This window comes from Callospermophilus lateralis, chromosome 7, assembly GCF_048772815.1.
Source record: "Callospermophilus lateralis isolate mCalLat2 chromosome 7, mCalLat2.hap1, whole genome shotgun sequence".
NCBI classification, from domain to species: domain Eukaryota; kingdom Metazoa; phylum Chordata; class Mammalia; order Rodentia; family Sciuridae; genus Callospermophilus; species Callospermophilus lateralis.
Genome location: NC_135311.1, coordinates 120790933 through 120806126, shown reverse-complemented (window position 1 = coordinate 120806126; position 15194 = coordinate 120790933). Strand labels below are relative to the sequence as shown.

The following is a 15194-nucleotide window of genomic DNA, read 5'->3' as shown; positions in this document are numbered from 1 at the left end:
TGTGTATTATGCTTTTTGTTGATAATCATGAAGTTTCTTTAAAATTTTTCTAAAAATAAACTTTTCATAGTGCTGCCTAAATAAATTACTTTATAAAATAAGTTACTAGATCAATAAATTGACTTTTTTCTTCATAGAGATACCTGTTTTCAATGCCTGGAACTCTTATTTTTTCTTTTTAGTTATACATGACAGTAGAAGGTATTTTGACATAAGTACATGGAATATCACTTCCCATTCTTGTGGTTGTACATAATGTGGAGTTACACTGGTAATGTATTCATATATGAACATAGAAAAGGTATGTCCAACTCATTCTGTCTTCCCTATTCCCATACCCCCCCCTTCCCCTTCATTCCCTTTTGTCTAATCCAGTGAACTTCTATTCCCCCTTCCTTATTGTGTGTTAGCATCTGCATATCAGAGAGAATATTTCGCCTTTGGTTTTTTGGGGATCAGTGCCTAGAACTCTTGTCACAATAATTGTTGGGTTTTGTTTTTGCTTTTGTTTTGGTGCTACGGATTGAACCCAGGACCTAGTAAACGTGAGCTCTACCATTGAGCTACGCCCCACCTATCCACAAATGCTGCGATATTGGTAAAATAAAAAATATAAGTGGCTCTAAGTTTAAATACATGAGAAAATTTGTTTTCTGTAATCTTTTCCTTTTTCTACCTCTTTCTAGTACTTTATTGTTCATACCATTTTGTAGTCTGATAATGGTGCATAATTTTCAGTGCTGTCTCTGTAGCATAGATTATATAAATTCCTGGAGGGTGGGAACCATAATTTTATTTCTTGGAAATCACATAAAGGTATACCATGTAACTCAGTGCTATGTGATGACTGAAGCTCAGACAATGTTTTCTGAAACAATGTATGAACTGAAGCTAAAACTCAAGGTGTGGTTATGAAGGGTAGTGGAATAGAGGAAACTTTATAGTTAAAAAGCTGTAAGGGCCAGCCTGGTGGTGCACACCTGTAATCCCAGAGGCTCGAGAGACTGAGGCAGGAGGATCCTGATTTCAAAGCCAGTCGCAGCAAAAGCAAGGCGCTAAGCAACTCAATGAGACCCTGTCTCTAAATAAACTACAAAATAGGGCTGGGGATATGGCTCAGTGGTTGAGTGCCCTGAGTGCAATCCCCAGTACTGCCCCCCCCCCAAAAAAAAAGCCACAAGGAATTTCTAATTATTGAGTTCAGTGTTAAGCATTTCTTCTTAAAATACTAGCGTTTTAGTCACCTTTCCAACCTGAACAATTACAGATTAAGTCTATCGTGAGCTGTTTGTAAACTAGGTTTTAAGTATACAAATATATATTCAAGTAGAATTGTAAAAATGATACAGACAGAAGACTTCCCTTAACTTACCTCTGTCTCTCTACAGGTTATAATGGTCATTGATTTTGTGTTTGCAGATCTTTTCTTTGTATTTTATATATAATGAAAATTAGTTTATTAGTTTTTTTGGGGGGTGTGATTATATTAGAGTTTGGTGGACTCTTAGACATTGCCTCGTACCCCTTTCTCCATCCTTCCCATTTTATAATCAAAATGGTTAAATGGCTAATTGGTTGGATCTCGTTAATAACAGGACCAGTACTATAATCCAGGTCTTTGGATTCCCAAGCCAGTATTCATCCTACTAAAGCAAATCATAGTCTTAAGAAAGTGCAAATTGTTGGGAGGAACAAAACTAGTTTTTAGTTGCATAATTTTTTCCTCTAAAGGTTTTTCTTTGATGTTCTTGACTCAAAAAAAAAAATTCAACTTTGTGGTATTTAAAAAAAATCAAGATCAAAATTAATAGATGGAACACCTTGAAGCATAATACAGTTGACTTCGTAATTAGCAGAGTTGAAAGTGATGAGAAGATCCTTTAATTTTCTTTGTGCCTGCAGGAAGGTGGGAGTCAATCATCTTGACAAGTCTCCTGAAAGGAACAGCTAGCAGAAGCTGAAACCTTTTTCCATTTGGTCTTGTGGCAAAGGCAGAGATTGCTCCAGCAGCTCCACACAGTATGGAAGACAGTTATTTATCTAATTATGTCCCCCACCCTTTTTTAATTTTAAAAGTATAAATTGAACGTTCAAACATCTTACTATATATATATATATGTATAAGTATTGTTTGTATCTTATAGATATCTTTCCATGATAATACATAATGGTTTACTTCGTGTGTCTTTAAATAGTTGGAAAAATATTCTAGTGTGAATGCCCATGGTTTTACTGAATGTTTCTGTTGATGGACATTAAAGTTACCTCCAAACTTGGCTACTTTGAAAAACACTACTTTGAACAGCCTTGTATATGTTTTCATGTGCATTTGTAATAGGTGCTTCTGTAAAATAAATGTCCAGAAGTGAAATTGCTCGGTCAAATGGTATTACCAAATTACTCTTCACAAATTATTGTGCTAATTTATACTCTGAGTGATAGTGTGTGAGTGCTTGTTCACATCTTCATCAATCCAGAGTATCCTGTTCTTTATTTTTATCATTTGATAAGAAAAAGTATTCTAATATGTATTTCCATAATTCTGGTAAGGTTAAATATCTTAAAATTAGTTTTCTTGTTATAAGTCTCAGTGCAAAGAAATTGAAATATTAGGATACCACTCTGATGTATAGTGGGTTAAAGTTGGTTTGAAGAATTTTCTATTCCTTAGTGAAACTTACTTTTATTTTTCAGATATGACGTGCTCACTAGTACCTTCAGAACAGTCTTCTGGTACCTCTTTCTTGCCTAAAGACACTGCCCCATTTTCTTGGGGTTCCTTGGATGAGGATGAATTGGATGATTCCTTGCTGGAGCTGTCTGATGGAGAAGAAGATGATGACAATTTCAATTACACTGAGGAAGAGATTGATGAGCTTTTGAAGGATGATGACCCATCAGATGAGCACTTTTCTTTGGAAGAAAGGTTGTGTAAAGATGATGGCGGGCATGTTGAAAACGGAGGGAAAGGGAGTCAAGTTCTACTTGAAACTCCCCAAGAAAAAAATTCATTGTACAACTTGAGACCAGTAGCTGAGACTCCTGGCCTCTTCAAACTACCTCAGCTAAGTACATCAGTTGGTCATGGACCAATTCCTACTAAACCGTTAAACAGACGATTTGTACTAGAAAAGAATCTTATAAAAGTAACTGTTGTTGCACCATTTAATCCATCAGTTTGTGATCCTGTGCTTGATAAGGACAAGATTGATTCATCCAAAGATACTGAAAAACCCTCTTCTCTTGAGGAAGGGATGAGAGAAGATGGTCTTAGCCCTAATGAGAGTGAACTTTGCACTGAATCTGAAGAGATCAGCCCCAATAACTCTGCTTGGGATGGGTCCCTGTTCTCTTCTCCTTTGAACAATAACTTTCAACAAACTGTCTCTGATAAAAATACACCTGACAGTAAGAAATCTACACCTGTGTTCTCTCAGATCTCAGAGCATTCAGAGACTCCAAATATGGGGTCGTCCTGGAAAAATGGTGGCTCACATAAATCAAGTTGTGAAATGAGGTTTCCTGTTGTTTCCAGTTCATCAAACAGAGTAAGTACATTTTTTTCAAGGTAAAAAAAAAAAATTGTTTTCATTCAGAAACTGTACAGAAGAGCTCCCTTATATCCCTGTCCACATACATGTACAGCCTCCCCTATAATAGGCATTATATACCACAGTGGTGCATTTGTTATAATCTAGCCCAGCTTTGTGTTTAGACAAATGGGGATTTAAATCCTGACTAGCCCTGTGACCCTGGGCTAGTTTCCCTATTTTTTTTTTCTTTCTTTTTTTCCTTTTGTTTTTATTTATTTTTTGGTGCTGGAGTGAAATCCAGGGCCTTGTGCTTATGCTATATCACTAACCCCTCCCCCACCTTTATCTGTAAATTTGAGTAAATAATATTTCTTTTTCTGGTACCAGGGATTGAACTCAGGAACGCTTAACCACTGAGCCACATCCCCGGCCTTTTAATTTTTTTTATTTTGAGACAGGGTCTTCCTAAGTTGTTTAGGACCTTGCTAAACTGCTGAGACTGTCTTTGAACTTGTAATCCTCCTGCCTCAGCCTCTGGAGCCACTAGAATTATTGGAGTGCACCACCATGCCTGCACAAATAATATTTTTTAGGTAGAGAGAGGATTAGTGAAATGATGTATTTATAGTACCTAATACATCATATCAAATTACTAATTATTATTGCTAAGATGATGATTATTTTATTATTATTTCTTCTTTCTTTGGATTTTATCCTAAGTCTGAATCTTTAGTTGCTATCCTTATTCAGTATAGTACCAGTGCTGAATCGGCCACTGAAGAACTGGAAAAAAAAGAGGTTTTGGACAATTTTCCTAACTGATTTTCTTTCTGCCAAATGGATAATATATAATAATTCCTACCTCATATGATTTGCTTATTTATTTTTAAGATTATAGTTGCTGTTTCATTTAAAGCGCTACTATAGTGTGTGTTATACAGTAGTGTTCAAGGCTATTCAGTTCTAACCTTTAATTAAAAAATATTTCCATAAAGTGTTATTTTCAGTTATATGTTATAGCTGAAACTTAAATGAAGAAAAAGAACTTATAACTAAAAACTATCTTCCTTTTGCATTCCTTCTGCTCTGAAAACAAACAAACAAACAAACAGGATATTCTTGACAAGGATTCTGGGGAAATGAAAGTCCGTGAGAGAAGACTAGGCAAAGTCATTCCTGTTCTACAAACCAAAACCAGGTAATGTAACAGTGTAAATATTCTGGTTTCTGTTGGTTCTTCTTTATTTTTTTCCCCTCTCCAATATCCTTATTATGGGAGAAGACCCTACATGGGAGTAAGCAAACTGAAAGTTCTGGTACTATTGATTGTGTGATCCTGAGCAAGTCAAATAATCTCTCATCTTGTTTTTTTTTTATGTCAGTTAAAATAAAACATGATACCTTCTCTGCTACCTCATAGGGTTATTTTTAAGGTTAAAAAACAGAGAAATAAATGCAAATGCAAGATCTCTTGTGTAGAAGCCTGGTAACATGTATGATAGGAGCATAGAGAGTAATTTTAACAAAAATGTTAACATGTAAATATGTAGAAAATTCCTCAATCAGCTCTGCCAACTTGTACACAGGTCCTTGGGGAAAATTCTAGTCAGGGGTTGCAGATATTTGGATCGCTTTTTCAGTTGATTTTCTTATTGCCAGGAGATGGCAGTGTCTGTACATGGGCCTTTTCATTGAATGTACTAGAAAAACTTTTTTTGTTGTTGTTGAAATCAGATTGACTTTTCTTATGATGAAATTAAAAAAAATTTTTTTTCACACATTGATTATGTATTATATTTATTCTGCATTAAAAGTTTTAAATATTACAAATATAGTCCCCTTTGACTGCCTCCCCAATCCTAGTTTTCTGTTTTGTTTGCATAATTGAGGGAAATCTTATGAATTGCTTACAATGGAAATTATACCAAAGGAACACAAATCACATTACTTGGAACGGTAATAAATTTATAATCTCATCCACTGGCTTTAATACAGTGCAATCAGTATGAGCAAGGGCCAGAAATTGCTCTTGCTGTGGTCACCATTGCCCTACTTGCCAGATTTAGCTTGTTCTGTTCAGTCTTTATCTCATTCAACTTTTCTATGGCTCTGTGAAGTTAGCTATTTCCTGACTAACCTTGAATTATTCAACAAAAGCTTTCTTTCTCTAGGGACTAGGTAATCTTTACCTTCCTATCCCTTATTAGGAGGTTGTATCTATTTCTTCTTTTCATTTTACTCTTTGTTTCATGCCTGATTTCTGCTTCATATTATATGACTAATGCTGCCTTCTGTCACTGGAACTTAAAAGAGAATTTTGCCTCTGGAAAGTTGGTTGTTCTAACAGTTAACAGTATGTGACTTTTCTTTACAAAGCAGTATATTCATGGTTCTAATGGACTGTTTTTCCTCCTGGTTTGCTTTATTCAAGGACTAATGTTTCGACGTTTTCACAATCAGATCTAGAACAGCAGAAGCAAATTTATCTCAGGAGTGTCTTTGATCATATAGAAGATCCAGGGGACTCTAACCAAGGTAACATGGTAACGAAAGAATGGCATATAAAACATGTAATGGGACTTTTTCTTTCAAGTGTAATGCATCTTAAATTGGGAGATTATTTAAACTTTTCTTAAATTGGTGACAAAGATACTTCCTTACCCAAAGATTTTTATTTCAAGGGATTGCCTAGCCATATAATCACCCAAAGTGCTTTGGCTAATGGTATTTGGGAAAGGTCTAAGCAGACTCATATTACTACCATATATGAAGAGTGCATCCCTCATGGCTGAGGGTTGTAGCTCAGACCTCTACTTTTTTTACTAGGAATTTTTTTTTTGCCTGAAAAGTAGTAGAATTCGATGACCTTACTAGTTAATTTGAAATTATTTATTTTCCCTGTTGACTTTAGCATTTATATGTAAAAAAAGCAAGCATTTCAAACACCATCCTGTATCCTGGCTTCTGAATGAAAGCTTCTGAAAGGTTTGACTATTTTCAAGATTCTTCAAGCTATTTTTTCTGTATAAAAGATTTGATTATTTTCAAAATTCTTTAAGCTAATTTTTCCATATTTCATTATAGGCTATTGCAGACCAAAGTGGTTAGAATCTTTCTCCAACTATTAAGAGTATATTTCATGTTACCATTCAGCTTGAACTTTTGGTTAATGGAGAAATTCCTAAAGGGAAACTTGTGGGCAAAACTGAAGGTACAGAAATTAGGGTGGTTTTACACTGATAAAAAGAACTCTTTCTCCTACAGATCACTCAAAATTCTGCCATCTTTGGCTTCTTTTCCTATTCATTCAGTAAACCTTTCTTGGTTACTTTCAGCGGTGCTAGGTCTGAAGATTATAAATTGGAAATGTAAAGAGAAGTTATAGAGGATCTTGGCCCTCTGGAAATTCATAGTTCAGGGAAGGAAAAAGCACTATTGGTTAGTTCTCCAAAGAGTTGCATTTAAAAATACAGTAGAAGCTATGAAGGATTCACCTGATTGCATTTGGGAAGAGTGGAAGATGAGGAAGGAGGATGTCCTAGGTAAGTTCCAGAGAAAGACATGAGTAATTACTGATTATTGTAAGTTGCTAGGGAAGGTTTTAGGGGGATTGTCATTCCTTCAGCAGAAGACACCCCCCTTTCTTTTTAAAAGACTTTGAATTAGTCGTTTGTTTTATAAACCTGTAGTGAAACTCCCAAATTATCCATCAGAAGACATTTTTATTCCAGGTCCTCGTAGTTTCTACTCACAATTTTGTTAAGCAATCATATTATATTCAAATAAAAGTGCAATGGAGAAAGAATTCTGATTTTTTCAACCCTCTGCTTGTGAGATTTTTTTTTTTTTTTCTTAAACTGTTTTTTATATCTGGTGGAAGTAAAGACACCTTTCCACCCATATTGTTGGGAGGGACAAATTAGATTTGTTTATATTCAAATTCTGTGGAAAAGGCCTTATCATTACTTTTCTTTCTGTGAGGTGACTTTCCTCCTCCTTAGGTGGTTGGTACTGATACCTACTTACATTTTGCTTTTCTCATTTGGCCCATTTAAAGAAAATTTCACAGGAAAAGCAAGGAGCAACTGCTCATATTATAGAATATTTTCCATTCCATCCTCTTCCTCATTTACCAGTCCCTCTCCTGTACATATGTCCAAGGTGCAGCTAGAATAACTATGTGGAAAGGCAGCAGACCTTAGTGGTTGAAAAAATAAAATCTAGTCTAGGTTCATATTTTGGCACCACTGCTTATTTTTTTCGAAGTTCTTATGACCCATTATAAACTCAGTTGTCAAATGAGAATAATGAGGCTTAGCTTGTGAGATTGTATGTATAAGTGCAAATTTAATTCATAGAATAATACCTAGTCCTGGTAACCAGCATTTATTGAATACTTATTGTTAACAAGAAAGTTCATCTTTTCATACTGAAGTTTCTATAGGTAAAATAGTGTGATATCTGGTATTGAAATCTCAAAAGAAAATTAAAAAACCCAAACCTGGAAAATTAAATGTAATAGCTTTAACAAAATGTAGCTAGATGAAGCTGAGTGATAGGTGCCTGGGTCTTCATTATACTATACTTTTGTATAGTTAGAACATTTACATATTAAAAGAATATTTTTATTTTTAAAAATTACATCCTTAGCTAGGTGTGGTGGCACACACCTATAATCCCAGCTACTCTGGAGGCTGAGGCGGGAGGATTAAAATTTCAAGACTACTTTGGCAACTTAGTAAGAATCTGTCTTAAAAAGAGCTGGGGATATAGTTCAGTGGTAAGAGCGCCCCTGGGTTCAATATCTAGTACCACAAAAATATATAAATTAGTTAATTAATTTTTAAAAATTAGATCTTTTAGGGAATTTCTTCTGACATCTAATGATTTTCAGCATCACAGACATTGTAAAATTTTCATAGGCCTCTAGCATTTCCATCTGTCTTCCAGGAATCCAGGATGATACTGTTTTTTTTTTTGTTTTGTTTTGTTTTGTTTTTTTTTGTGTGTGTGTGTGTGTGTATTTTGCTGAGGATTGAATCCCAGTCTTCTACCACTGAGTTACCCAATACAAAGGTTATTGGCAAGGCAGTCTATCACTGAGTCTGGCCCCCTTTTTATTTTTTATTTTGAGGGTCTTGTTAAGTTGCCCAGGCTGACCTTGACTTTGTAATTATCCTTCCTCAGTCTACCATGTAGCTGAGATTACAGGCGTGCACCCCCATGCCCATCAGATACTAAATTTTTGTGTCACTTTCTACTGCCCAGTAGTCATATATCTAAAGTCTTAAAATTTTGTACACATATTAAAAAGGGGGAATGGCTTATTCTTCATCTTTCCTCTGTTTATATATGATTAAGGGCATCCAAATTTTAAAAAAAAAAAAGGTAGTACAGTACCTCTTGTATTTCTTTTGAGATATTTAGAGCTATTTTACCTTGGAAAAGTTTAATTCTTCAGATTCTTATTAGACACAGAGAAACTAGTAGGGGGCAAATTGAAAGGTAGTTCTTGTTAATTCATTCTGAATTCATTCCATTGGGTTAGTCATCTTTTACTTTATCAATAATGTGTATATTATTGACACAGAATGTAACAAATCATCATTTAACTCCATTATTCTAATGTAGGCATACTTTCTTTTGTTTAATTTAGTGCCATATGGGGTTTTAATAACCCATCTACAAAATAAAAATATAAATTCCTTCCTAGCATCTCTGCTACTAGTGAAAAACTTTATATAAAATTATCAGTTCTAGTTGGAAGGATCATTAAGATCTTCTCTTTAATCTCCTAACACATAAATCTGTTCTGTATATCTTTGCCAAATGACCATTCAGCCTTTGATCGAAGTTCTTATATACATAACCCATTATCATGAGGTAGGCCATTTATTGCTTTGAAAACTCTTAATTATTGGAAAGATTCCTTATAGTGGATCAGACTTGGCTTCCCTGTAATTTCAGGTGGTAGTTCTTAGTTTGCTGTCTAGGATTATAAGAAAAAAACTTTGCTTTTCCATTTTTTTATTCTTTCAGTTATTAGAAACTGATCTCTCTCCTACAAAGAAAAAAATCAAAATCACTTAGCAATTCATTCTATAAAGTTAACATTTTGATAATTATGTTTCCTATAAGGTAGAATATATACAGGGAAATTAACTTATTTTGTAATCGCTTTCTTTATACTTACTGTATTTTAAGGACCTTTACACATTGAATATTCCACATTAAGATTTTTAATGATTACAAAGAGTTCTATTACATAATTTATTCCATCTTGGATAATTAGGTTGTATCCATTTTCATTAGTACTGCTGTAGTAAATATTCTGGTCAATAAATGTTTATGTACAACTCTTATTTCTATAGGATGAATGCCTAGAAGTGGAATTGCTGGGTAAAGTATATAAACATTTTGAAAACTTTTGTTACATGTTACCAGATTGTCCTGCCCCCCAAAATTTGTATTAATTTTTACTGTCACCAGTATTGATAGGCAAATTTTAACATTTTGTTTTAATAATTAGTAAGGTTAAACATTTTTATGTTAATTGACAATTTATTTTTAATCATTATTTCTTAAAATCATCTAATATCTAGTCCATATTCCAGTTTTCACATTTGTCCTAAAATGTCTTTTTGTAACTTTGTTCAAATAGTATCTAATCAAGGTTCCCATGTTTAGTTTTTGTCTGCTTAATTTCTTTTAATTTAGGTCATTTGTTTTGTAGATTGTCCCACATTTTAAATTTTGTCTGATTGTTCCCTTGGTGGTGTTTAATTTGTTCCTCCATTCCCTGTACTTCTGTAAACTAGAAGTTGGGTCTAGTAACAGAATTAGATTCAGATTAAGATGTTGAATTGAAATAGTTCAGAACTGCTGTTAGGTATTCATCTTATATCAAATTAGGAGGCACTAATGACAGGTTGTTCCATTAATAATAATATTGTTGAGGTCATTAATTGCCATGTCATTCCAATGTAAATTACATTTTTCCTCTTTGTAATTAAGTCATTTGTGGGGTGATATTTTGGTACCATATGAATATCCTGTTTCCAGCAAACTGTTTACCTAATGATTTGAGCATTCATTGATGATCTTTGCCTGAATGAGCTACGTTGCATAGAAAATGCTTATTTTCTAAATATATCATTTCTTGTACAGTTATCAGCCTGCCTGCCTCCATCCTTCTTTCCCTCCCTTCCCTCCTTTTTCTGATATAAAGTCTTACTATGTTGCCCAGACTGGCCTCAAACTCCTGTGCTTAAGCCATCTTCCTGACTTAGCCTCCCAGGTAGCTGTGCTGTACTATTCCTGAATAAGAATTTTTTTTTTTTTTTTTTTTTTTTGTACTAGGGATTGAATCCAGTAATTCTCAACCTCTGAGCCACATCCCTAACCCTTTTTTAAAATTTTGAGACAAGGTCTCGCTAAGTTGCTGGGGCTGGCTTTGAACCCACGATCTTCCTGCTTTAGCCTCCCAAGCCACTGGGATTATAGGTGTGTGCCCCAAGACCTAATTCTACTTTTTTTTTTTTTTTTTTTTTTAAATATCACTGTGAACTCATGGATATTTTTTTCTCTTTTTTAATAACTTACTAGGGTCATGGACTAAACCTAGGGACTTGCACATGCTAAATATGTATTCTAGCTCTGAACTATATCTTCAGTGCTCATGGATTTTTTTAAAAATTATTATACTCAATTATAGCTTTTTTGATGTTCATTTTATTTCAAACTGGCTCTGTTCTCATGATGCCGTTGTTTTGGTTTTTTTTTAATTGTTGTTAAAAATGATAACATAAAATTTGCCTTTTTTTTTTTTTTTGGTACCAGGAATTAAACCCAGGAGCGCTCAACCACTGAGTCACATCCCCAGCCCTTTTTTCTATTTTATTTAGAGACAGGGTCTCATAGAGTTGCTTAGGGCCTCACTAAGTTGCTGAAGCTGGCTTTGAGCTCTCAATCCTCCTGCTTCAGCATCCCAAGCTGCTAGAACTATAGGCATGCACCACTACATCTGGCAAAATTTGCCATATTGGGTTTTTAGTGCTTTTTTTTATGGTTTTGGAGTTTGAACCCAGGCTGTTGTATGTTCTATGTAAGCATTCTGACACAGATTCTTGCTGAGTTTCCCAGGTTGGCCTCAAACTTCAGATCCTCTTGCCTCAGCCTCCTAAGTAGTTGGGAGTAGACTTAGGCACCACCACACTCTGCTCTTTTTTTTTTTTTTTTTTTTTTGTACTGGGGATTGAACTCAGGGGCCCTCAACCTCTGAGCCACATCCCTAGCCCTATTTTGTAGTTTATTTAGAGACAAGGTCTCGCTGAGTTGCTTAGAGCCTTGCTTTTGCTGAGGCTGGCTTTGAACTCTCGATCCTCCTGCCTTAAACTCCCATCCACTGGGATTACAGGTGTGTGCCACCGTGCCCAGCACCCTGCTTCATCTTAACCAGCTTTAAAGGGTTAAATATGTAACACTACAGTTCAGTAGTATTACATATGTGCACATTGTTGTGAAACAGATCTGCAAAACTTTTTCATCTTGCAAATCTGAAATTCCATATCCATTATACAAAAATTACACTCCTCCCTTATTCCTCGTGTAAGTGGAATCATACAGTATTTGTATTTCTTATTTATTTATTTATTTGTGTGTGTGTGAACTAGTTTATATCACTTAATGTCTATAGGATTCATTCATATTGTGGCATATACAGGAATTTCTTCTCTTTTAAGGCTATTCCATTTTTATATGTATACCACATCTTGTTTATCCATTGATCTGGAAGTAACATTCATGTTACTTCCACCTCTTGGCTCTTACGAACAGAACTGCTGTGTACATGGGTCTACAGATATCTCTGAGACCTTGCTTTATATTCTTTTTGGATATATATCCAGAAGTGGGATTGCTGGATCATATGTTAGTTTTATGTATGTATGTATTTTTAGTAACCTCCATACTGTGTTTATAAGGCAGTTGTATCATTTTATAGTCCCAACAGCATTGTACAAGAGTATGTTTCCCCATCTTTGTAACACTTGTTTTTTGTTTTTTTTAGTAGCAGTTATCTTAATGGGTGTTAAGGTAGTGTTTATTGTTTGTGTTACAAATAAGTAAATATTGTTCATTGCAAAGCCAAGTAGTGTTTCATTTTCTTAAATCATTCCTTTTTCTGGAGTTGTTAATTGCCTCGTTATTTTTAGGAGTATATATGACTATGTCCTTATTTTTTTTAAATGAATATGAATTTAATGAACTTATGTTCTAATCAGTGTTACCCTTCTCTCTCCATAAATACTCAAACATACCAGTAATCTATCTACCAACTCCTAATTTTTTTTTTCTGGAGTTCTCCTTCTCAGAATACTCTGTTATTCAAATCTGCATTGTTTGTTTCTTAGCCCTGCTACAGAGCTGTCATCTAGGATTTGCCTTTGCTGCCTTCCTAGATTGAATTATGTTTCCTAGATCCTTTGTTTTTCTCTTTCTTAATCTTTGGTTTTAGTACCAGAGATTTGGAATTAGAATTAGTTTTATTACCAAAAATTTGGTAAGAATTGATAAGAAGGGAATTTCTAATAAAGGGAGCATAGGAGATTAAAATTTTTTTTAGGTCCTTACACATCTGAAAATTATTTTATCCCAATACTTGATTGATAGTTTGGTATAGAACACTATGTTGCAAGTCATTTTTCCTTGGAAATTTAAAGATGTACATGCACGCATTACTGTTAAAAAGTCTGTTGTTAATTATTTCCTTGTATGTGACCTACTGCTTTTTTCTCTAGAAGTTCTTAAGATATTTTTTTAAAATATTTTTAATTATAGATGGATACAATACCTTTGTGGTGCTGGGGATTGACCCAGTGCCTCACACATGCTAAGCAAGCACTCTAACCACTGTGCCACAACCCCAGCCCCAAGATCTTCTTTTTATCCATTGTATTCTAAAATTTTGTACTGATTATTGAGATATCTTGGTGCTGAGGGGTTTTTTTTGTTGTTGTTGTTTTGTTTTTTCTTTCTTTTTTGGTTCTTGTTTTCCCCTCACATTCCTTATGCTACTTATTGGATCTTTTAATGTGGGATATGTATCCTTCAATTCTGAGTTGGTTTTTTTTTTTGTGTGTTACTGAGGATAGAACCCAAGGCCTATAACATAGGAGACAAGTGTTCAACCACTGAGCTATATCCCCCGCCCTTCTTCATTTTATTTTAAAACAGGGTCTCTTGCTAAGTTGCTGAAGCTGGCCTTGAACTTACAACTCTCCTGCCTCACCCTCTGGAGTAGCTGGGATTACAGGCGTGTGCTATCATGCCTGTCTACTTGCATGTTTTGGGTCATTGTTTTCTCTCTATATTGTCTGTTCTCTCTTTCTCCTGTTAAATATTGAGACTTCGAGGACTGATATTCTAAGTTCCTTTTCTTTTTTTTTCTTTCCTTGTTCTTCCTCTGTCTTTATTAGACTTGATAGACTATTTTCTCAACTTTTTCATCTTGTTCATTTCTACATTTACATTAATGATTTCTTTTTTTTGTGTGTGTGTGATAGTAGGGATTGAATCCAGGGGCCTCATGCATACTAGGCAAGTGCTCTAACACTGAGTTACAATTTCATCCCATACTTTACATGCTTTAAGTATATAGTTTTTCAAGTTTTGATGTATACACCCATGAAATTACCATTAAATTTAAGATTCAGACCCCAAAATTCCTTCATATACCTTTATAATTCTTCCATTCTACCTTTTTCCCTGCCCCCTCCCAATTCCAGGCAACCATTGATCTGCTGTCACCATAATTTATATTTTCTAGAGTTTTGTTTAAAAAAAAAATATGGAATCATACAATGTGTACCTCTTCTCTGAGCCTGGCTTCCTTCTCATAGCATTTTTTACTTTTTCATTGAGCATGCTTGTCAAGTGCTCCACAACTAAGCTACATTCACAGCCCAGCATAATTATTTTGAAGTTTATATGTACTGAGTTTTAAGTTTAAAAAAAAAAAAAATCAATGGATCATATGGTAAGTGTGTGCTCAGCTTTTTAATATATTACCAAAATGTTTTCCAGAATGAATGTATCATTTTATATTCCTACCAGCATTGTATGCATTCCAGTTGCTCCCATCCTTAGAAACACTTGAAACAGTATTTTTTTTCCTAATTTTTTTTGTTGTAGAAAAATAGACACAGCATACATATTGACCTTCATTTTTTACTCCCCTGCCTTTTTTTTTTTGCCATTGTAAGCTATAACATCCAATAGTATTAAGTATCTTCATATTATTATGCACCTATCATCACAACACATCTCAAGAACTTTTTTGTCTTGCAAATGTTAAGTTCTATCTATATTTATTAAACCATAGGTCTTCATCCCTGCTTCCCCCAGGTTCTTGCAAGCACCCTTTGTCTTTATGAATTTTGACAATTCTAGGTACCTCGTGTAAGACTAATGATACAGTATTTTTCATTTTATGACTGGCTTTCTCTAAGCATAATGACTTCAAGGTTCATCCATGTTGTAGCACTTATCAAAATTTTAAGACTGAATAGTATTTCAGGATATGTAATATCACATTTTTAATATCCATTTATCTATCATTTGGACACTTGAGTTGCTTTTAACTTTTAGTAGTTATGAACATTG

General features: G+C 34.4%; 1 protein-coding gene across 7 annotated transcripts in view; it reads left to right on the top strand.

Annotated features, from left to right (window-relative positions):
• Positions 1–15194, top strand: part of S100pbp (S100P binding protein) — a 41580-nt gene that overhangs the window by 5547 nt on the left and 20839 nt on the right. For 2 of the 7 annotated variants that reach the window (XM_076860814.1, XM_076860813.2), the window contains exons 2-7: positions 1903–2019; positions 2695–3548; positions 4646–4731; positions 5965–6068; positions 6445–6518; positions 9905–9932. In XM_076860814.1, coding sequence (XP_076716929.1) covers positions 2697–3548; positions 4646–4731; positions 5965–6068; positions 6445–6515 — 1113 coding nt within the window. In that variant the 5' untranslated portion in view covers positions 1903–2019; positions 2695–2696 and the 3' untranslated portion in view covers positions 6516–6518; positions 9905–9932. Of the gene's footprint in view, positions 1–148; positions 2020–2694; positions 3549–4645; positions 4732–5964; positions 6069–6444; positions 6519–9904; positions 10348–15194 lie in introns of those variants that run through there. The other 5 variants (XM_076860812.1, XM_076860816.2, XM_076860815.1 and 2 more) reach the window with 5 other exon arrangements.